Raw genomic sequence first — 25,256 nt, forward strand, 5'->3', positions numbered from 1 at the left:
AAACAAAGTAGTTCTTATAGGAAGAATAAATGTTCCAACACCTGTAAAAACAACTCCAATTCTTTTTCCTCTAAAAAGCAATCGTTAATGTGAAAGATCTGTTTCTTCTTATGCCAGGTTCCAGCTGCTTCACTTTGTTTAAAATGACTTCAAAGTTTAAACACTGTCCTGTCCCAACAAATAACCTCCCCCAGATGGAATTATCTTGAGTCCTATCCTTAGTGCTCTGAATACCACACCTGCAGCCTTTTAATTCATCATTTTATAAACTTTCCAAAGCGAAACGATAGATTTTCTTTCCTGTTCCCTAACTTACGCCTTTTGGAGAGCTGAGTTTATAACCTGGGGTGAATTTACAGATATTACAGAAGAATTAAAAATTGCTATTAGTATTTCTACTGTGTTGATTATTATGAATCATAAGGAAATGAAAAAATCTGAACAACTCCAAGTTCAAGAACTTTTAAAGTAAAAATCTTACCTGAAAATACACATGTGAGGTACGGATTAAGCTCAATTTGTGTCCAATCCATATCACCTGGTGAAACTACATAAAAATTTATTTTTGCAGAAGAAAATCAGTTAAGCATAGAAATAATCATGATTCATTCCTATTCACTAAAAGAACACAAACCAAATGCACTCCCACCGTTACTCTCATAAAACCAGGTAAACAGAAGTTTGATCTAGTGGCCTTAATGTAAAGAAGGAAGTTAAACAGCTGAATTTTAATGACTATCAATAGAAAATACTTTAATGGATTATTATCTTTATGCATCACAGATGAGAGGGGGGAAGCAAAGGGTCATGAGAAAATCTGAAGTTTGTATTAAATAAAGGAAATTAATGAGCCATTTCTTCCAAGGTAAAAAGTTTTCACAGATTCTCTTACCTAAGAATTTAATAATTACAAAAAGAGGTTTAGAATCTCCCTTCTTCCTAGGCCAGCCTGGAGCATATTACTCAATACAATCCGTAAGAAACAACCCGTAAAGCTGGCAGGGAGCACAGAAGAGCAATACACTATTATAGCAAAGCAAATTTTTAGTATTGAGATAAAATAGGCTGAGGAAAAATCTTTTTTATGGCCAGAGAATTGGAAAGTTAACTGAGAGAAACCTATAGCACATATAGGTCTCAGGCCAACAAGATACCCTGGATACTAAGGGCATGGCTCCGTTATGATGCTGTTAATCTGTGCTGTGAAGTACAGTCAATTAACAACCTTCTATAACTTATTTCAAACAAATTCTTGGGGTAGGGTGATATGAAAAAAATTATAATGTTGTATAATCAGTATTTCTTTTCTAATTTTCTTTAAGATAAAAATCAGTTATCTCTTAAGCTTCATTTATTTCACAAAAATTTCAGGTAGTACATGTACACAATGGAGTGTTATTCAGCCATAAAAAAGGATGTGATCCTGTCTTATGCAACAGTATGGATAGAACTGGAGGTCATTATGTTAAGTGAAATAAGCCAGACACAGAAAGACAAACTTTGAAGGTTCTCATTTATTTGTGGAACTAAAAAATAAAAACAGGCCGGGTGAGGTGGCTCATGCCTGTAATCCAAGCACTTTGGGAGTTTGAGACAGGTGGATCACTTGAGCTTAGGAGTTCAAGACCAGCCTGGGCAACATGGCTAGACCTAGTCTCTACAAAAAATACAAAAAGTAGCCAGGTGTGGTGGCTCGCGCCTGTAGACCCAGCTACTTGGGAGGCTCAGGTGGGAGGACGGCTTGAGTCCAGGAGGCAGAGGTTGCAGTGAGCCAAGATGGTGCCACTGCACAACAGCCTGGATGACAGAGCCAGGCTGGAAAAAGAAAAAACAACTGAACTCATGGAGATAGGGAGTAGAAGGATGGTTACCACAGGATGGGAATGGTAGTGAGAGTGGAAGGGAAGTGGGAATGGTTAATGGGTTAAAACAAAAAATAGAAAGAATGAATTATGCCCAGTAATTTGCTAGCACAACAGGGTGACTATAGTAAAAAATAATTTAATTGCACATTTTAAAATAACTGAGTATAACTGGATTGTTTGTAACACAAAGGAGATGCATACTCCATTTACCCTGATGTGATTATTACACACTGCATGCCTGTATCAAAATATCTCATGTAACCCATAAATACATATACCTACTGTGTACTCACAAAAATTAAAAATTAAAAAAAATTTACACAAAATTAAAAAAATTTTTGGGTGGATTTTTATAAGAAGATATTTAAATGAGCAAGTTTATAAGCATTCCATATTTCATTATGCTGGGCAATACATTCTCACTGGAGATAAACATTCATGTTAAACTATTATTGTTATACTGTAGAAAATTTAATGTTTTATCAGGACAAGAGTGTGGACAAATACAAGTTACATATATTTGATATCCACAAATAGACCAAAATTGAACATACAACTGTGATATAGGTTTTGTTTGTTTTTTAAAGAAACGGGGTCTCATTCTGTCACCCAGGCTGGAGTGCAGTGGTACAATCATAGCTCACTGCAGCCTCGACCTTCTGGGCTCAAGGGATCCTGCCATCCTGCCACCTCAGCCTTCCTAGTAGCTAGAACTACAGGTGTCTGTCACCATGCCCAGCTCAACTGTGATACAATTTTTAAAAATCTTTAAATGTATTAAAAGTGCTTACTATGGGCCGGGCACGGTGGCTCATGCCTGTAATTCCAGCACTTTGGGAGGCCAAGGTGGGTGGATCAGGAGGTCAGGAGATCAAGACCATCCTGGCTAATACGGTGAAACCCCGTCTCTCTAAATATACAAAAAATTAGCCGGGCGTGGTGGCAGGCACCTGTAGTCCCAGCTACTTGGGAGGCTGAGGCAGGAGAATGGCGTGAACCTGGGAGGCTGAGCTTGCAGTGAGCCAAGATCGCGCCACTGCACTCCAGCGTGGGCGATAGAGTGAGACTCCGTCTCAAAAAAAAAAAAAGTGCTTACTATGATGTTAACATTTAAATGCTATCTGTGTTCACTTCTCGCTCTGTTTCTAAATTTCCAAGAGTTAGAGAGGGACAGAAATTATTACTGCTTGGTCCCTCCAGTTTAATAGAGCTCCCTTTCAAATTCTACAAAGAACATAGAGTATAAACATGAAAACAAAGGTATCAATACCACCTCAGAGATCCCTTCCATTGAAGAACCACTTGTTTATAGCAAGTAATGAGAATATTACCTCCCTAATTAAGTTGATCAAGGATCTTAGCAGAGTATGCCACATAAAGGAAGGGTACATAAATGGTAACTATGACATATTGTTGTTGCTGTTATTATAAACATAAAACTCTCCTCAGTCAAAATTGGGGGAGGATCTTGACTTCTGCAGTGATACCTCTTAACAGTTAAAAAAAACAAGCCACTATCACAATATCAGAGTTGACCACTTTTATTCTTATAACAAGTAGTGGCTTCATAATTCTCACTTGTTGATTTATGGGGTTTACTGGAAGGGTGAGCATTGTGCTCTGCAGTTGATGATTAGAACAGCAAACATGGCCTACAACTAGGTCAACACAACTTGAAAACTGCTTCTCAAGTGTGTCGGTTCTTACAATTCTTTATCCTGCTGATCAAAACTGAAAAAAAAACATAATACTGGTATTGAAGTCAAAAGATGAGAAGGAAAATTTTGGAATTATTTGATCTATAAATTTCTATTAACATTTCTATGGAAATTTTGAATGAGCAATGTTGACTAGAAATTGAGTTATATATTAACTATAAATATAATTTAAATTTTTATCTTTACTACAACAAGCTGACTTGTTAGCTTTTACTTAAATGTTTGAAGATACTACAAAATAAAGAAAAAGTGAGCTTAGATTTGGAAATAGAATTCCAGCCTGGAAAAGCCAGGATACTGGCTGAAAAAGCTTTAATTGAAGGCACACAGGGAGTACTGGGATTGCACTACTTGTACACACTGTGCCTTTTCCAAATATCCCCCTTATTTCAATATTTTAGCTTTTCATTTCAAATAATCATTCAAAATATTGTTGCTATCTCTGGTGCCAATTGAAAGTAAACCATGTTATAGTTAGTGTACACGCTTTTCAAAAATTGGTATTTTTCAAGGAATACTACACAGCCATGAAAAAGAATGAAATCATGTCCTTTCCAGCAACATAGATGGAGCTCGTAGGCCACTAACCTAAGTGAACTAACTCAGAAGCAGAAAATTCATTACCACATATTCTCACTTATAAGTGGGAGCTAAACAATGGGTACACACGGACATACAGATGGAAATAATAGACGATGAAAACTCCAAAAGCCGGGGAAGGGGGGACAGGGTTGAAAAATAACCTATCAAGTACAATGTTAACTATTTGGGTAATGGGTACATTAGAAGCCCAATTCCCACAATTAAGCAATATACCAATATATCCATGCAATAAACATGCACATGTACCTCCGAATCTAAAATAAAATGACATTTATAAAAATTGGTATTTTTAAAAAATTGAAATTTGGGCTTTATAATAGTTATACTCTTATATTTAAAAAAATTTATTTTGGGCTTGAAAGCCTACCTTCTGACTCTTCAATGCTATTTTCAGTAAGAGTCACTGGTATAGCAATATTTACATCTGTAAATCTTTATAGTAGTATTTTAAATAAATTCTTTATGGATTATCTAAGAAAACAGCATAAAACTATAAGGCTGTTAACTGCAAAATAAGGATATAAAGATGAAGCCCCCCAAAATGTGAATTTTTTAACCCACAAAACAACATAAATTTTTAAAGGGATGATGTACAGAATTTAAAACAAAACTCAATAAGGAGACATCTAAAATTAGTAACAGGATAGCTACATTTTTATACTAATTTGAGTTCACTAAAAAAAAAATCCAATAAATTATTAGGGTACTTAAAAATATATAAAAAGAAGTTAGTACTTGTTAAATAACCTGGCCAGATCCTCCATATTAAGTTACTCATTGGCTCTAGTAGGTATACCAACTCTCTTAAATAATAGCATTTTCAGAAACAGGATCCTGGTGGCATAAAAGTATATATCCCACTGCCAAGAAGTTGATAGTTAATTCAGAAAATAGATGACCCACCTATCCTGAATACAAATCACAATTAACTTGAGTAATGTACATTCAATTGTTAAAGCTTATTAAAAAGCATTTAAGTACTTGACTGTATTCCTATTGGTGTTATGACAGAGAGAGTGCCTGCCTTTTAGGGGCAAGAATGTCTAGAGGGACATTCCAGCATTAAAATTTGGTTGAGAACTGAGAGACTCTATGTTTTAATAGACAACTTTATCTACAACTCACTTCCTGTTAGTTGAACAGCCTGTGAAACAGCTACTAAAACAAATTCCTCTCAGATCATTCTTTATAAAAGCATGCCATAATAGTTTAAAAACTAAAAGAATCTTAAAAACTACAATAGGTTTGCCTGGTGAAAGAAGCCATACATACCGTATGATTTCATTTATGTGAAGTGCAAACAAGGAAACTAATCTAGGTTGTTAGAAGTCAGAATAGTGGCTTTATGCTTGTGGGAGTAGAGACTGTGGCTGAAAGGGAGCATGAGGGCCTTTGGGGGTCTGGCAGTGTTCAATTTCTTGAGCTGGATACTGCTAGCACAAATGTACTGTATTTGTGAAAATTCTTTGAGCTGTATACTTACGATATGTGTACTTTTCTGAATGTATATTATTCTTCCATCAAAAAGTTAAAATGGAAAAAACCAATAGGGTAGTTTCAGCAATTAAAAGATGATACCTTTGTAGTTTTAAACTTTTTTCCAATGATAAAATTAAGCCAAATTACTGACATTACTAGGTAACATTTAATATCAAATAAATAGTTACACTAAGTCATAGGCCGTACTGCTGACTACAAAGGTGAATTCCTTTCTATTTTTTTTCCTGAAACCTTGGAATACCAGTGCACTGAAATTATTCAGAAGCAGAAGGTGAGATTTTGTTGTTGCTGTAGTTTAACTCTCACAGGGCTTATTATCTAGGATACTTCATGCTTTACGACAATCAGCCACTTGATTTAATTGAAAGCACAAACAATAATCCAGTTTTAACTAATCTTCAGCATTTAAAAAATCTTAATACATTGTAAATTCACATTTAGTTCCTTTCTCTGGTACAAAAGAAGTTTGCTGTTTCAGTTTATGTCTATTAAGAATAATATCATAACTACACTTAAACTCAACCATATCTTTGTCAATAATAACACCCATAATTCTAATACACCTATATTATACCAGGCCACACACTGTTAGAGAAGGTCACTATTATAACATTCTTATAAATGACATTTGTTAATTACCAAAGCGGATGGCAAAGTAACTCCCTAATATTTACTAAGCAGTTTGAAGCTAAGTGCCTCTATATCTATACACAGAAAATCTATTTTCTGAGATGGAAACCTTTCCTAAATATGAAGACTTCTCTCAAATTATGGCTTGTGGTTATCACTAAAAATATACTGTATTATCTGTGTAGCCTTGACAGTGGGTTTTGACATCTCTAGCCATTCCTAACTAAATATGGAAACAAAAATTAAATGTGACATAGTGACCAGTTCACTTCCCTAAGGCCAGACCTGGTAACTTTTGAAAGAGTGAAAGAATGAAAAATGAGCTTTCAAATACAGGAAGCCACTAGAAAATAAGAACACCACCATTCCACATCCTAAAATAAGAGTTTTAAAGATTTTCTGTTGAATAGCAAGTTTCGGGGCAAGGGGGAGAGAGGGAGAGGGTGGGTTTCTGCTCACTGTACACACGACACCAGTGGGAATAAGGGCCAGTCCAAGTTCTATGTTACCATTACTCTGGGTAATAGTTCCAAGCTGTGAGACACAGCTGTATAGGCCCTGCCAGCAAGGCCATCGCAGCAGTGCTTTGATAGCGTGGGGCCCCGAAGTGTCAGGATATAGAGAAGGCAGCAGTTGTTGGCTGTGAAAACAGTCTGATATAAACCAGATGGGAACTTACTAGATGGGCAACACAAAGGAAAACAATTGGCTCATTCAACAAAGTCAGGCCCCTGCTCCAGAGAATTCACAGAAGACAATAACAGTCACCCAGAGTTGATGCAAACAAGAAACAGCCATGTGGTTACAGTTTAAAGAACTGTTTTTCCTTAGACTAAACAAAGTTTTGATTTCTAATTCTTGTACTCATTAATTGAAGGCTGGTGTACAGGTCTTTTTGCCAAAGATAAATATTTCATTTCTTTTGTGACACCAATAGAAACTAATTTTGTGCTGCTTTCTCGAAAGTGCTATGAACATAAGCTAAGCTATTTCAGGAAACTGGCAAATTTAGAAAATGATTGATCATGCTGACAAAGTAATTAGAAAATATCCAACATATTATTTCCAGGACTTCCTAAGTCCTACTTTGTGTAATGTAGGCAGAATGACACAAAAGGCAATAATCGCAAGGCTCTCAGAACTATATTTCTACATAAATTGTTTTTTCTGACTTCATTAGGTGGTACAGTATTACTGCAATTATATTCCCAAGAAAAAAGTGCTCCTGTTTTCCATAGCCTCTGTGAGGCTTATCACAAAAAAATGTTCCCGACCATTCTGAGCTGACAAGTGTAACAAAGACTAACAATTAGATTTTAAGATACATTTTAGCAATAACATTTTACTGAAAGATTTTTGTGGGTATATATTCCATAACGAATAATTTGTTTTACCATTTTAACAGCGAGCAAATAGCATTCGAGCTTAAAATAATTCACAAGTAATTGCATTTCTTTTTACTAGAAACCCAAGAGTAATTTTGACCTCTGTATTTACTCCAATTAAAAAATATACCCAAGAAAGTCTTCAATTTGGAATCACCATTTTTAGGTCAAGGATAAGGAGCCCATCAGGGACACTCTGAAAATAATGAGGTGTATTACACAGCATTTGTCATGCACATATTTAAAAATATTTTGTAATTATATAAAAGAGTGATCCTGTTTTATTTTGCTTTTATAATAATAATAAAAAAATAGATTTCTTAAAAGAATCTTTTCTGAAAATGATGGAGTTGGTTTCATTTCATTTTCATCTGTGGAACTATAAAAATTACTATGGCATATGAGATACAAGACTTGGGTTTCCCAGTCTGCACGTGCAGGATTGCCCAGATTATACCCATTGGCTACTCCCGTCCTAAAAGCTGAGGCTGAACACAAATACCCTTTCCTGTTCCATCAAATCTTTCATCCTATGCAAGGTAATTCTGAAGTAATCCAGAGAAACAGAAGTGAAGTAACAATTTGGTATGTAGTTTGATGCCGTCTTATCAGCCATAGGTATTTACCTCCTCTTGTCTGCTGCATACACATACATGTTCAGGCATACTTTTTTTTTTTTAATTACACATTAAGTTCTGGGATACATATGCAGAACGTGCAGGTTTGTTACATAGGTATACACATGCCATGGTGGTTTGCTGCACCCATCAACCCGTCATCTACATTAGGTATTTCTCCTAATGCTATCCCTCCCCTATCCCCCACCCCGACAGGCCCCGGTGTGTGATGTTCCCCTCCCTGTGGCCAAGTGTTCTCATTGTTCAACTCCCACTTACGAGTGAGAACATGAGGTGTTTGATTTCCTGTTGCTGTGTTAGTTTGCTGAGAATGATGGTTTCTAGCTTCATCCATGTCCCTGCAAAGGACATGAACTAGTCATAACACGCATGGCTGCATATTATTCCATGGTGTGTATGTACCACATTTTCTTTATCCAGTCAATCACTGATGGGCATTTGGGTTGGTTCCAAGTCTTTGCTATTGTGAATAGTGCTGCAATAAACATATGTGTGCATGTGCCTTTATAGCAGAATGATTTATAATCCTTTGGGTATACACCCAGTAATGGGATTGCTGGTTCAAATGGTATTTCTGGTTCTAGATACTTGAGGAATCACCACAATGTCTTCTACAATGGTTGACTTACATTCCCACCAACAGTGTAAAAGCATTCCTATATCTCTACATCCTCTTCAGCATCTGTTGTTTCCTGACTTTTTAATGGTTGCCATTCTAACTGGCATGAGATGGTATCTCACTGTGGTTTTGATTTGTATTTCTCTAATGAGCAGTGATGATGAGCCTTTTTTCAGATCTTTGTTGGCCACATAAATGTCTTTTTTTGAGAAGTGTTTGTTGCCCATTTTTATTTTATTTTATTTTGAGACGGAGTCTCGGTCTGTCCCCCAGGCTGGAGTGCAGTGGCGCAATCTCGGCTCATTGCAAGCCCCGCCTTCTGGGTTCAGGCCATTCTCCTGCCTCAGCCTCCCAAGTAGCTGGGACTACAGGTGACCACCACCATGCCTGGCTAATTTATTATTTTTTTATACATATTTTAGTAGAGATGGGGTTTCACCATGTTAGCCAGGACGCTCTCCATCTCCTGACCTTGTGATCCACCTGCCTCGGCCTCCCAAAGTGCTGGGATTACAGGGGTGAGCCACTGCATCTGGCCCCTTTGCCTACTTTTTGATGGGGTTATTTTTTTCCTGTAAATTTGTTTAAGTTCCTCGCAGATTCTAGATATTAGCCCTTTATGAGATGGATAGATTGCAAAAATTTTCTCCTGTTCTGTAGGTTGCCTGTTCACCCTGATGATAGTTTCTTTTGCTATGCAGAAGCTCTTTAATTAGATCCCATTTGTCTATTTTGGCTTTTGTTGCCATTGCTTTTGGTGTTTTAGTCATGAAGTCTTTGCCCATGCCTATGTCCTGAATGGTATTGCCTAGGTTTTCTTCTAGGGTTTTTATGGTTTTAGGTCTTATGTTTAAGTCTTTAATCCATCTTGAATTAATTTTTGTATAAGGTGTTAAGGAAGGGGTCCAGTTTCAGTTTTCTGCATATGGCTAGCCAGTTTTCCCAACACCATTTATTAAATAGGGAATCCTTTCCCCATTGCTTGTTTTTGTCAGGTTTGTCAAAGATCAGATGGTTGTAGATGTGTGGTGTTATTTATGAGGCCTCTGCTCTGTTCCATTGGTCTATATATCTGTTTTGGTACCAGTACCATGCTGTTTTGGTTACTGTAGCCTTGTAATATAGTTTGAAGTCAGGTAGCGTGATGCCTCCAGCTTTGTTCTTTTTGCTTAGGACTGCCTTGGCTATACGGGCTCTTTTTAGGTTCCATACGAAATTTAAAGCAGTTTTTTCTAATTCTGTGAAGAAAGTCATTGGCAGCTTGATGGGGATAGCATTTTACTTTGGGTAGTATGGTCTTTTTCACAATATTGATTCTTCCTATCCATGAGCACGGAATGTTTTGCCATTTGTTTGTGTCCTCTCATTTCCTTGAGCAGTGGTTTGTAGTTCTCTTTGAAAAGGTCCTTCGAATCCCTTGTAAGTTGTATTCCTAAGTATCTTATTCTCTTTATAGCAATTGTGAATGGGAGTTCACTCATGATTTGGCTATTATTGGCATATAGGAATGCTTGTGATTTTTGCACATTGATTTTGTATCCTGAGACTTTGCTGAAGTTGCTTATCAGCTTAAGGAGATTTTGGGCTGAGATGATGGAGTTTTCTAAATATACAATCATGTCATCTGCAAACAGAGACAATTTGACTTCCTCCCTTCCTATTTGAATACCCTTTATTTCTCTCTCTTGCCTGATTGCCCTGGCCAGAACTTCCAGTAGTTGAATCGGAGTGGTGAAAGAGGGCATCCTTGTCTTGTGCTGGTTTACAAAGGGAATGCTTCCAGCTTTTGCCCATACAGTATGATATTGGCTGTGGGTTTGGGGTTTGTCATAAATAGCCCTTACTATTTTGAGATATGTTTCATCAATAGCTAGTTTATTGAGAGTTTTTAGCATGAAGGGGTGTTGAATTTTACTGAAGGCCTTTTCTGCATCTATTGAGATAATCACATTGTTTTTGTTATTGGTTCTGTTTATGTGATGGATTATGTTTACTGATTTGCATATGTTGAACCAGCCTTGCACCCCAGGGATGAAGCTGACTTGATTGTGGTAGATAAGCTTTTTGATGTGCTGCTGGATTTGGTTTGCCAGTATTTTATTGAGGATTTTTACACTGATGTTCATCAGAGATACTGGCCTGAAATTTTCTTTTTTTTTGTTGCGTCTCTGCCAGGTTTTCATATCAGGATGATGCTGGCTTCATAAAATGAGTTAGGGAGCAGTCTCTCTTTTTCTATTGGTTGGAATAGTTTCAGAAGGAATAGCAGCAGCTCCTCTTTGTACCTCTGGTAGAATTCGCCTGTGAATCTGTCTGGTCCCGGGCTTTTTTTGGTTGGTAGGCTATTAATTACTGCCTCAATTTCAGAACTTGTTATTGATCTATTCAGAGATTCGACTTCTTCCTGGTTTAGTCTTGGGAGGGTGTATGTGTCCAGGAATTTATCCATTTCTTCTAGATTTTGTAGTTAATTTGTGTAGAGGTGTTTATGGTATTCTCTGATGGTGGTTTGTATTTTTGTGAAATCAGTGGTGATATCCCCTTTATCATTTTTTATTATGTCTATTTGATTCTTCTCTCTTTTCTTCTTTATTAGTCTAGCTAGTGGTCTATCCACTTGTAAGGCAGGCCTGGTGGTGACAAAATCTTTTAGCATTGGCTTGTCCCTAAAGGATTTTATTTCTCCTTCACGTATGAAGCTTAGTTTGGCTGTATATAAAATTCTGGGTTGAAAATTCTTTTCTTTAAGACTGCTGAATATTGGCCCCCCATTCTCTTCTGGCTTGTAGGGTTTCCACAGAGCGAGCCACTGTTAGTCTTATGGGCTTCCTTTTGTGGGTAACCCAACCTTTCTCTCTGGCTGCCCTTAACATTTTTTCCTTCATTTCAACCTTGTTGAATCTGATGATTATGTGTCTTGAGGTTGCTCTTCTCAAGGAATATCTTTGTGGTATGCTCTATATTTCCTGAATTTGAATGTTGGCCTGTCTTGCTAGGTTGGGGAAGTCCTCCTGGATAATATCCTGAAGAGTGTTTTCCAACTTGGTTCCATTCTCCCCATCACTTTCAGGTACACCAGTCAAACGTAGGTTTGGTCTTTTCACATAGCCCCATATTTCTTGGAGGCACTGTTCATTCCTTTTCATTCTTTTTTCTCTATTCTTGTCTTCACACTATTTCATTAAGTTGATCTTCAATCTCTGATATCCTTTCTTCTGCTTGATCAGTCTGGCTATTGATACTTGTGCATGCTTCACAAAGTTCTCGAGCTGTGTTTTTCAGCTCCATCAGGTCATTTATGTTCTTCTCTAAACTGGTGATTCCAGTTAGCAATTCGTCTAACCTTTTTTCAACGTTCTTAGCTTCCTTTATTATGGGGGAAGGAATTAAAGAGGAGAAAACGTGATTTTGATTAAGGCAATATACTCAGACTATTTAGGTTTAGATGAACTGAGTAAGCAAAGGGAAATTACAGCCCAGCTTTCTGTAGTCCTTTCCAGAGCTAATTTGAAGAAACAGAAAGGGTTAGAACATGCTCCTTTAGCTCGGAGGAGTTTGTTATTACCCATCTTCTGAAGCCTACTTCTGTCAATTCATCAAATTCATTCTCCATCCAGTTTTGTTCCCTTGCTGGTGAGGAGTTGTGATCCTTTGAAGAAGAGGCGTTCTGGTTTTGGGAATTTTCAGCCATTTTGCACTGGTTTTTCCTCATCTTTGTGGATTTATCTACATTTGGTCTTTGATGTTGGTGACCTTCAGATGGGGTTTCTGCGTGGATGTCCTTTTATGTTGATGTTGATGCTATTCCTTTCTGTTAATTTTCCTTCTACCATTCAGGTGCCTCTGCTGCAGGTCTGCTGGGGTTTGCTGGAGGTCCACTCCAGACCCTGTTTGCTTGGGTATTACCAGCAGAGTCTGCCAAACAGCAAAGATTGCTGCCTGTTCCTTCCTCTGGAAGCTTTGCCCCAGAGGGGCACCCACCAGATGCCAGTCAGAGATCTCTTGTATGAGGTGTCTATCAACCCCTGCTGGGAGGTGTCTCCCAGTCAGGAGGCACGGGGGTCAGGGACCCCCTTGAAGAGACAGTCTGTCCCTTAGCAAAGCTCGAGCACTATGCTGGGAGATTTGCTGCTCTTCAGAGCTGGCAGGCAGGAACATCTGTCTGCTGAAGCTGCACCCACAGCCGCCCCTTCCCACAGGTGCTCTGTCCCAGGGAGATGGGAGTTTTATCTATAAGCTCCTGACTGGGGCTGCTGCCTTTCTTTCAGAGATGCCCTGCCCAGAGAAGAGGAATCTAGAGAGGCAGTCTGGCTACAGCTGCTTTGCTGAGATATGGTGGGTTCCACCCAGTTGCTGAGATATGGTGGGTTCCCACTGAGGGGAAAACCGCCTACTCAAGCTTCAGTAATGGCGGACGCCCCTCCCCCGACCAAGCTTGAGCATCCCAGGTCGACTTCAGACTGCTGTGCTGGCAGCGAGAATCTGAAGCCAGTGGATCTTTACCTTGCTGGGTTCCGTGGCAGTGGAATCCGCTGAGGTAGACCACTTGGCTCCCTGGCTTCAGCCCCGTTTCGAGGGGAGCAAATGGTTCTGTCTTGCTGGCGTTCCAGGCGCCACGAAGTATGAAAAAAAACTCCTGCAGCTAGCTTGGTGTCTGCCCAAATGGCCGCCCAGTTTTGTGCTTGAAACCCAGGGCCCTCGTGGTGTAGGCACCTGAGGGAATCTGCTGGTCTGCAGGTTGCGAAGACCACGGCAAAAGCATAGTATCTGGGCTGGAAAGCACCGTTTCTCACGGCACAGTCCCTCATGGATTCAATTGGCTACAGGAGGGAGTTCCCCGACCCCTTGTGCTTCGTGGGTGAGGCAACGCCCCACCCTGCTTCTGCTTGCTCTCCGTGGGCTGCACCCACTGTCTAACCAGTCCCAGTGAGATGAGCTGGGTACCTCAGTTGGAAATGCAGAAATCACCCGCCTTCTGCATTGATCTCGCTGGGAGCTGCACACTGGAATTGTTCCTATTCAGCCATCTTGTCCAGGTCCCTAAGATATATCTTATACATATAATCTTAAATATATTTGCTGAAGAGAAACAATTTTGTTCAAAGTTAATTTATCTCCCTAACACTATATTGAACATGTACCATCTTTAGCATTTCCTCACCAGCATCCTTTAAAGCTTAGGACAAATATAGGTTCATTTCCTATCTGTTAAAGGAGAGCTGATTACAACATGAGTATTCAAAAAGGAGAGATTTCCTAGAAACAGTCATGCTAATAAAAGCTAACACTTTCAGGGCTGGGCATGGTGGCTCATGCCTATAATCCTAGCACGTTGGGAGGCCAAGGCAGGCAGATCACAAGGTCAAGAGATCGAGACCATCCTGGCCAACAGGGTGAAAACCCATCTCTACTAAAAATACAAAAATTAGCTGGGTGTGGTGGCACGCACCTGCAGTCCCAGCTACTTGGGAGGCTGAGGCAAGAGAATCACTTGAACCCAGGAGGCAGAGGTTGCAATGAGCAAAGCTAACACTTTAATAGCTCTTAATATATGTCAGGTTCTAGTAAAAGTGTATTTTATGTCTTTAATTACCATGAAATATCTATACTATATTACAGATAAGAAAAGCACAGAGAGGTTAAGTATTTTGCCCAGGGTCACCAGCTAGTAAATAGAGGAGCTAGGATTTGAACTCATGCAATTTGTCTCCAAAGTGCCTCTAATTCTAAATAGAACAGAATCATCAAAAACAACTGGAGCCCTTAATCAATGTTTCTCAAAGGGTGGTCCTCCCTCTTCTGCATCCGAATAACCAGGGGTACTAGTTTAATGTTTACATTTCCAGGCCCCATCTCAGGCAAACAATCACTTTAGGATCTACATTTTATTAATAAATACTCCCGGAGAATTCTATGTCTGTTAAAGTTTGAGTAATACTGTATTAGAGACTAGCAATCTACTAGTGGTTCATCCTATATGTATAATAAGACTATATCACTTCTCTGTTCTAATTTATTAATTTATTTTAGTTTTCAGTCAAGCTTTTAGTAAAAAGATCATAAAATAACAGTTTCTCACAGCCATACATTAAGACTGCACAGTTCTGAATGGAGAGATCACTCACTGGTGAATTGCTTTTTTATGACACTGGACAGCTGCGTAGCTGCATCTCTGGCCTGAATTTATTTGAGGGTAATGTATTCTGAACTGAAATAATCAAGCCTCTCTTTTTATTTTCATTATATGAACAAAAAGGGTAGAACTGGTTTAGTGGAATAATCCACTGTTATCTGGTTGAAATAGTCTGCCTAATTTATATAAAATTAAAATCACTAAAAAATTTTTAGTAAATGATTACTAGGTTGATTAGAAGAATAGCATTTGTAATACATCAACTTGCAGTTAATTTGGAGGGCATTGTGGTATAATAAAAGTAATACTGAGGCCGGGAATGGTGGCTCATGCCTGTAATCCCAGCACTTTGGGAGGCCAAGGTGGGAGGATCACTTGAGCCCAAGAGCTCAAGACCAGCTTAGGGAATATAGCAAGACCCCATCTCAATAATAATAATAATATTCAACTAGAAGTAAGATCAGATGTTACTCCTAATCGTAATCACAACCTTTGGTTCTGTTGAACTGGAGATGGTTCCTCTGCTCCCAAGTCTTAAGTATTTACCTCATTAATATCAAAATGTAAAGATTTTTATCAAATCTGTATTTACCTCTGTGATTATAAGGTTAAATTATTTGTAATAGCTGTTGAATAAAAAGGCTACTAATTGATCTAATAGTTTAAATTATATTTTATATCAATTTGATATCTATTTTAAAAATCGTAATAAAAACTTTAAAGTCAAGTTTCAGGAAATCTGGTTAAGAACAATGAAGGGGTTGAAGAGGTTTTTTGAATGTTGGCAAGTCTTCAAAACAATCCTCCTGTGTGGTTTTGGTGAGATGTGTTTAATGTCAAAAAGATGAGAAAAACACAAGCTCTCCATACACAGTGTATAATTAATTCCACAAAAAGGAACTTAAATAATTTCCACAATTAAAATGCTTCTATATTGAAAAGGAAATTACTTTTAGTACCAACAAGTAAAAATGTTATAGAAATCCTTGCATAATATTCAATGTCTTATTTAACAGATTTTCCATGTCAATCCTTTATGCATTTTGCTCATTCTGAGGGATCACCCTTAGTTACGCACATTTGTCTGTTAGATTATATATATATGACATAGATATAGATATTATATATAGATATGCATATATATATTCTATCTCTTAAATAAAAAGTATAAATCCTTTCACATTGGAACAGTTAAAATAATCACCTATGTTTAAAAATCCATTATTGTGCCAGAGAGATATTTTTTCTCATATGGATTATGCCTCTCTCATCCAAACATCCTCACATAAAATGTAAGAAATGTATATACATAAAAGCAATCTGCAAGTTGACCTAACACACTTGTTGCCACGCTTATTTTTCAGCACTATAAGAAAACAGTGACAAGTTGACAGTTTAATTATAGAAAGATGTTTGCCTTTTCATATTTAATAGTATTCTAACAAATTATTTCTGAGATGCAGTGTTTTAAAGAAGTTATTCTTCTCAACTACCCCTTTCTTCTTTTTTTGTTTTTTTTCGTGGTTTAATAAGGACTTGTTTATTTTGAGGAAAAAAGGTCCCAAACATCAGGCTGTTCACAAAAATCACCCACAGTATCAACTTTAGAAGCAAATCTTAAGACTACAACACTAATTATTTTTCTAGAGGACGCATTTGACATGCCAGCTCTCATTCACAAAACTATGTTGTTGCATTTGTGTTGAACTGCCTCACACAGCACACTAACGTGGGGGTGTAATACACATACTTCTAACTCAAAGTTGCTTTCAGGAGCTACTCAACTAAAGGAGATTGCCTTTGCAGTTAGGGAAGCAACTACTGAACTTACATATGAATGAAAAGAACTGTACTCCCTGCATAACAAGAGATTATTTTGGAGACAGTTGATAAAAACCACATATCCTTTTTATTAAGTCATAAAGAAGTATCAAAATTAAAAGCAAAAATTACAGGGTAAGACTTAACAAAACTACTAGGGCATCAAAGGAGGTGAAAATGGAACTAGGCACAGGGCAATATGAATTAATGAACATGGGAAGGACAAGGATTGGGAGAACAGTGAGCATGTGCTGAAGATACCGTGAGAGAGGATCTGGTGAAAAATTTGATCTTAGACAAGCACCTATGTAAAAAAATAATGGGATAAGATTTCTAAACCCCACTATGTGCTTAAGAGTCATCTTCGCCATTGGCGCTGTCTCTGTCATCCTCTCCTTCTTCAGCCTCTTTTTCATTATCCTTGATCAACTCCAGCTGGTCATCCCCCATCTTCATTGTCATCATCATCCAGTAGGTCCTCCTCAGCAAAGTCATCTGCACCCCCCTCAGACTCCACCTTCACATTAGTCTCATCTTTCTTCACGGAACTGCTGCTCTGCTCCTCTTCCGACTTATCATCCTTCATCTCTACTGCTTGTTTCCCCTGTTCCTTTTCAATTTTCTTCTAGGTTTTCTAAGAGAGAATCCACTTTTTGTTTTATCTGGGTCAATTCCTTCTTAATGGCCTGAAGGTCATCTCCTTTCAACTTTCCAGACTTAGAAGATCCCCGCTGTCCCTTCTTGGAATTGAAGCCACTTTATCCCTTTCATGAGGTGTTTCCTGATACATGCTGACATTTTGAGGGCACTACAGCCCGAGCAATAGGAGGAAGAGGAACATGTGCTGGGTAACTGTACATCCTATCATAATAATCCCGTTGAAAGTCATGGTCCAAGTCAAAAGAGGAGCTGTACATCTCCACCTACAGCGGCCCGGGCATTTCTCTCATTAACATATTAAACAAAGGCAAAGCCCTTATGAACAGAGCAACCCACAATTTTGCCATACTTTGAAAAGATTGCCTCCACATCAGATTTCTTGAGCACAAGAGTGTTGAGATTCCCAGTGAACACATGGGAGTTCACGGAGTGAGGATCTGTCTTGTCGGTAACGTTGCTGGCCACTGTGCTGGATGATGAAGCTTCTCACAAAGCCGAAAATGTAGCTGAAGATCAAAAAAATCTCACAGAAGTGGGGAGGCAGAAGAGATTAGATTCTGAGACTCCTACTCCCTGGTACTATGTGGAGAAGCCAACTGCTGCTCAAGGTCGGCAAAGCAGCCACAACCGCTCAGTCTTCATCTCTTCACAAAATGGCCTTTCTTCTTTTTATCCCCAGAGAGCAGATGCTTTGTTTTATCCACCTCTCTAGGGCCACAGCACTTTCTATGGGACTTTATGTAAAGGGATGCTAAAAAAGATTAACCTAAGAATGAATGCACAATGGAATATTATTCAGCTATAAAAAAGAATAAAGTAATGATACCTGCTACAACATGAATGAACCTTGAAAACATTATGTTGCCAGGTGTGGTGGCTCACACTTGTAATCCCTGCACTTTGGGAGGCTGAGGTGGGCAGATTGCTTGAACCCAGGAGTTCAAGACCAGCTTGGACAACAGAGTGAGACCTCGTCTCTACAAAAAATGAAAACGAAATTAGCCGGGCATGATGGCACACGCCTGCCATCCCAGCTACTCAGGAGGCTGAGGTGGGAAAATTTATTGAGCCCAGGACGTCAAAGGCTGCAGTGAGCCATGATCACACCACTGCACTCCAGCCTGGGTGACAGAGCAAAATTCTGTCTCAACAACAACAACAAAAAAAAAAAAACCCCAAAACTAAAAGAAAACATTATGTTAAATGAAAGAAGCCAAAAAGAAAACCACATCTTGTATGATTCCACTTATATGAAATGTCCAGAATAGGGAAATCCAGAGAGACAGAAAGTAGATTAGTGGTTGGCAGGGATAGGGTTGGGGAGGGTAGAATGGAAAATAATTACTAATAGATATGGAGTTTCTTTTTAGGGTGAAGAAAATGTTCTGGAATTAGAAAGGGATGGTAATTCAGCAACTTTTTGCATATACTAAAAACCACTGAGAATTTAACAGGGAGAATTTTATGGTATGTGAATTATATCTCAATTTAAAAAGAAAGAGTGAATGAATGTCCACACGATTTTTCTTTCTCATCTAAAGTTCAAAAAGATTGCCCATGAACTAATATCTAAGCTGATTTAATTTTCCCCACCCTTGGGCATATTCTCGGCTGCCCCTACCCTCTGTTCAACTATTTTGTCCTCAAAGAATAAAAATCTATGTTAATACTATAAAATAAATCAATCTTTTGGAAAAGCAAATAAAAATCACCTTAGATTAGTCTACTGTGGCTGTTTGCATGACTGTCTACATTAAAAAGAGACAGTAATGGAAAAATGATTGTAATGAAATATTCTCATTTTTCTCTTCCCTTCCTTCTTCCGTCTTATTACTAAATAACAGAATTAAATGTTGTTTGGGGTTAATAGCAAATGATGTAATCATCAAATTCAATTCCATGAACATTTACTGATCACCACAGTGCTACAGTGGGAAACAAGCTCTCTTAAATAAGAAACTGATAACATATCTTAAAAACAAATCACAACACTATCCCATATATCACTTTCTTTGGAATATTAAATAATCAGTCCAGGGAATACAGAGATGATAAAAGCAGCTCTTGTCAACAAGCTCTTAAGTCACATGATAAATATTTATTAAATGCTTATTCAATAAATAGCATTACACAAGGAAAGGAGCATCAGCTTTGCAATCAAGTTGATCTGGGCTAGAATTCCAGATCTTCATTTTCTAAATTGTGTGCTTTGGGAAAATTAGTTAACCTTCATGAATCTTATCATTCTCTCTTGTAAAACAGGAATAAAACTACCTGAGTCAGGCATGATGGCACACACCTGTAGTCTTAGCTACTTGGAAGCTGAGGCAGGAAGACTGCCTGAGCCCAGGAGGTTGAGGATGCAATGAACTATCACACCCCTGCTCTCCAGCCCGGGTGACAGTGAGACTCTATGTCTTTAAAACAAACAAACAAAACTACCTGCATGGCATGGTATTGTGATGAATAAATGAAATTAACATAGAACACACCTAGCAAACCTCTGGTAAATGTATTCCCATTTTTTGTTTTGTTTTGGTTTTGAGATAGAGTCTCACTCTGTCGCCCAAGCTGGAATGTAGTGGTATGATCTCAGCTCACTGCAACCTCCGCCTCCTAGGCTTAAGCAATTCTCATGTCTCAGCCTCCCAAGTAGCTGGGACTACATGCATGTGCCACCACGTCCGGCTAATTTTTGTATTTTTAGTAGAGATGGGGTTTCGCCATGTTGGCCAGGCTGGTCTCGAACTCCTGACCTCAAGTGATCCACCTGGCTGGGCCTCTCAAAGTGTTGGGATTATAGGTGTGGGCCACTGTGCCCAGCAAAAAACTGTTGTTAAGATGATGATTATGTTCAAGGCAGAAAAGAGCTAAGGGAAGAGAGTGGGTTAAAATGAATAAGACGTTTTCAATCGGAGGTTCAGTAAGAACTCAGAAAGATGGAGCTGAATGTTGAAGATTAAGTAATTTGTAGGCATATAAAAGTGGGGAGAGAAGGAAACTCTGGGTGGAAAGAAGATAATGCAGAAAGGCATTGAAGCTTAGTAGTGCAGAGTGTGGAGGGCCCTCAATTAATGTTTACTGAGTTAAACTGTGTTGATTACACATTATATTGGATGTGCCAGTAAAAAACACAAGTTTTTGAGCTGACAGTTCTTCCCTTTCTGAAATCTAAAAAACAAAATTTTAAACAAGAGTATTTCCACTGTAGATTTATTAGCATATACAATTTTTCTTTGTTTCCAGTTAGTCACTATTAATTATAAAACATAAATGTTTCAGATTTCTAGTCTAAATGGAATGTATTTTTAAATGAACACCTAAAAATCCAATTTACATTGTATTGAAAATATACTGTATTATAAATATGTCAAACTATCTCCTCCTAAAGTGTTAATATAAGAAAAAGATGTAAGAGTAAATAAATGTAATACAGTATCACATTTACACACCTTTTAACAACAAAACCTTTTATACCTTCCCAAGTGATAAGCTTTTAGTACAAGCTAATTAAGAAAATTCATAATAAGCAAAAGAAGTGTCATAAACTCAGTAATATATACATGATTTTATTGAAGTATAATTTATAACCAGTAAAACTAACCATTGAAAAATACTTAGTTATATAGACACTACCCCAATCAAGATACATAACATTTCCATCCAAATGGAAAAAAGTTTCCTCCTGCCATTTGTTGTCAAACTCTTCTTCGAGGCAACCACTGACCTGTTCTCCGTATCTATAGTTTTGCCTTTTCCAATAAATTTTGCCTTTTCCATATAAATGGAATCATACGGTATGTAGCCTTTTAACTTCTTGCACTACATTTAATGCAATTGAGATTCATCTGTGCTGTTGTGTGTGTATCAGTAGTTCACGTCTTTTCATTGCTGAGTACTATTCCATTGTATGGATGTACCACACAGATTGTTTATCCATTTACTTGTTGAAGGACATTTTGGTTGATTCCAGTTTTGGGTAATTATAAAAGAAACTGCTAAAAAAGTTTTGAGTACAGGTTTTGTGTGAAAATAAATTTTCATTTATCTTGAATGAATACATAGGAAATGGACTGCTGAGTCATATGGTAAATTTACGTTTAATTTTATAAGAAACGGTCAAACAGTTTTCCAAGGTGCAAGTTGCATTCTGCATTCCCACCAGCAATGTATAAGAATTAGAATTGATCTATATCCTCACCAACACATGGTAGTATCAGTTTCCTTGATTTTAGTCAACCTAATGGGTATTCAGTGGTATTTAATTTTTAATTTGCATCTTCCCAATTACTAATGATGTTGAACAATTTTCCATGTGCTTATCTGCCATCCAAATATCTTTTTTGGTGAAGTATCTGTTCAAATCTTTTATCCGTTTTAAAAATTGTGTTGTTTGTTTTCCTAGTGTTGAGTTTTGTAAGGTTTAAAAATATATTCTGGACATAACTGCTTCATCAGAAAGCAAATTTGCAAATATTTTCTTCCAGTCTGTGATTTGTCCTTTTTCATTCTCTTAACACTGTCTTTTGAAGAATAGAAATTTTAATTTTGATTAAGTCCAATTATCAATAGTTTCTGCAATATCTTAGAAATCTTTGCCCAACCAAAGGTCACAAAGAAACATTTTCTCCTATATTTTCTTCTAGAAGTTTTGTAGTTTTAGGCTTTACATTTAGATCTATGATCCATTTTTTAGCTCATTTTTGTGTGTTTGTGAAATATAGATTGAGGTTCATTTTTTTTGTATATAGATGAGCTCTGTCCAAACACCATTTGTTGAAAAGATTATCCTTTCTCCATTGAATTGTCTTTCCCGTTTGTAAAAATCAATTGATCAACTGATCATAAATGTGTGGACTTTTTTTCTTAATTCTCTATTCTATCCCATTGATATTTATGCCAATATCCCACTGTCTTGATTACTGTAGCTTTATAATAAGTCTTAGAGTTATATACTATAATCTTCCAACTTTATTTTTCTTTTTAAAAGTCATTTTGGCTATTCTAGGTCCTCTGCATTTTCTTATGAGTTTTAGATTCAGCTTGTCAACTTCTACCCAGAAATCCCTGCTGGAATGTTTTTGAGATTGCACTGAATCTATAGATCAATTTGGAGGGAACTGACATTTTAAATTCTGCCCTGTCCCTTTGGCAAATTTTGTGCAGGACAGTTTCCAACCACTCTCCCAACAATAAGAAACTTCTAATCGTGCTAATAAAAGATTGTGGGACCAAGACTATTTCCTTCTTCTCCACCAGGAGTGGATTCTTTTTTTTCTTTACCCTTCCCCCAGCCACAATAGGTTTTCACCTATACCCTGGAAATAACAGATGTGTTGCCCCTTCCTCAGTGGCTTAAGGCTTTTGTTCTTAAAGGAGACGGGTCAAAGTGGGGCATCCTGTCTTTCTGGCAGTAACAGCCACTCCCCTCATTCAGGCCTGCACCAGTGAGAGAGACTCTCTGCCTTTCCCCACAATCTTTCTCTAGAGGTCTGTGCAGAAGATGCCTACAAGTGGGTGTGAACTCCACTTGTATCTCTGACTACCAATGGTTCTACACTTGGCCTTTAGAAATCCACTTAAAAAGTTTAACTAAATACTTCTTATCTGCTTGATTGGTGCCTGGTGTCTCTTCCTGTAACCATGCTCTGTCACAAGTGAGACAGTGCTTGTGCCTCATCTCTTTTTGGAAGAGTCTGTCTTTCTTTGGACTTTAGGCTACGTAGTTGCTCTGCATCAGAAGCTCTCTGACGGGTTCAAGAAATGTTAATGATTTTGTAGTTTATCTGACATTTTATTACAGTTAGGGTGAAAGTGACAAGTTTTCCAATTTCCTCATCCTAGGTGGAAACAAAACTCCCAAATTCAGCAACATTTCAAAGTGAATTTATTTTTTGTTAATCAATAATAGCATGGATTTGTGGACATTTATTCAGACAATGCTTGTTACACATTTGGATTCACAGATTTTTGGCACACTTATTAGTCTGTGCCCCAACCCCTCCCTATCAGAGATCCACACACATAGTTCTGAAATCCCTATCATACCTTAAGATTATTAAAAATCAACTTAAAACCCTTTTAACTATGGTTTTGAAATTACTAAGGTCAATTGTAGTTCTTTTTTTTTTTGAGACGGAGTCTCGGTCTGTCGCCCAGGCTGGAGTGCAGTGGCGCAATCTCAGCTCACTGCAAGCTCCGCCTCCCGGGTTCACGCCATTCTCCTGCCTCAGCCTCTCCGAGTAGCTGGGACTACAGGCGCCCGCCACCACACCCGGCTAATTTTTTTGTATTTTTAGTAGAGACGGGGTTTCACCGTGGTCTCGATCTCCTGACCTCGTGATCCGCCCGCCTCGGCCTCCCAAAGTGCTGGGATTACAAGCGTGAGCCACCGCGCCTGGCCTCAATTGTAGTTCTGATAGCTATTGTAATTTAGCTAAATTTCAAATACAAAGGCAAAAAATGCACCATTCTACTAAAAAAGAAAAATAATTTGCGCACGTGGTCAAAATTAGCTTCTAGGAATATATAAGCTTTGAATTTCCTAATGCTCACATATTTAAAGTCATCATCACAGCTATATGAGTATAAAAGGTGCTAAATTTTCTAGAATTTAACTCAGGACATAATGCCAGAAAGAAATATTTGTGATTCTGTATTTCCCACAAAAATGTAAACTGATTTTGACAAATAACAGCAATTATACCTATTACTTCTAGCACTTTGATACTTATTTTCTGAGTAACATGTGTAATCTACAAATAAGAAAAACTGAAAACTGCTGATTTTTTTCAAGCAAATTTGACAATCCAATCTATCATAGCATTTTACCATAAAACATATGACTTATTTTTTCCCTATTGACTGATAGTAGTACATAGTATGTTTGACTTTGTAATGATAATTTATTATGGTGGTCCTAAAATGTAAAGAGAAAAACAGAAGGAAAATAATTTTTAAAGTGTACTGTTTTAATACATTACTTTATAGAATTTAATTGTTCCTGGGCTCATCACAAATAAATTGACTTAAAACTAGCCTCTCATTTGTACCGATGAAAGTTAACTTGTATAGCAAAAGATGAGTAAAAATTAACTTGCACAGCAAAGGGGGAAAAATAGAAATGACCACTCAAATACTTTTTTAAAAAGTACTTTCACTATAAAACTGTTAGATACATTAATCAGTACATAGAATCAGATAAGTGGTATCACGTGGTCAAAGATAGACCCAATAAATTCAATACCAAATAAAAAGGTTTTACTCTTAAAGGCTCCAAAGATACCATTTGTCAGAACAATGAATTCCTCTCTTTTATATTAAAATCTGAAAGTAATAATCAAGGGGGAAAAAAACTAAGTACTTTACTAAGTTCCTAGCAATACAGTGCTGGAATCTGTGTCCTACCATTCTTCAGTTAATTTTTAATGGATGATCATTAAAACAGCTGTTACTGCTTCTTTCTTTATAGCCATATATTAAACTACTACACATTTCAAGTGAAATACATGATACTTCCCCCTGAAATAGCCAAAATTTGGGGTTCTAGTATTCTTGGAAGCATTTATCTGCTAGAAAAGATGTGGTTTTAATTCCCTTGTGATAAGGTGAATTTCCTTCATTATCTTCAAGGTTTCTATGTACGAGAGGATTGAATTCCTTCAAGGTCACCCAAAGTCCTGAG

General features: G+C 37.6%; 1 protein-coding gene and 1 pseudogene across 1 annotated transcript in view; both read right to left on the reverse strand.

The window, feature by feature from the left end:
* KIAA0586 (KIAA0586 ortholog) overlaps positions 1-25,256 on the reverse strand; it is a 129,042-nt gene that overhangs the window by 8,188 nt on the left and 95,598 nt on the right. Inside the window, 1 exon segment of the mRNA XM_055289231.2 lies at positions 482-547. Coding sequence (XP_055145206.1) covers positions 482-547 — 66 coding nt within the window.
* LOC129487315 (heterogeneous nuclear ribonucleoproteins C1/C2-like) lies at positions 16,588-21,728 on the reverse strand (annotated as a pseudogene).

This window comes from Symphalangus syndactylus, chromosome 8 (assembly GCF_028878055.3).
Source record: "Symphalangus syndactylus isolate Jambi chromosome 8, NHGRI_mSymSyn1-v2.1_pri, whole genome shotgun sequence".
Classification (NCBI taxonomy): domain Eukaryota; kingdom Metazoa; phylum Chordata; class Mammalia; order Primates; family Hylobatidae; genus Symphalangus; species Symphalangus syndactylus.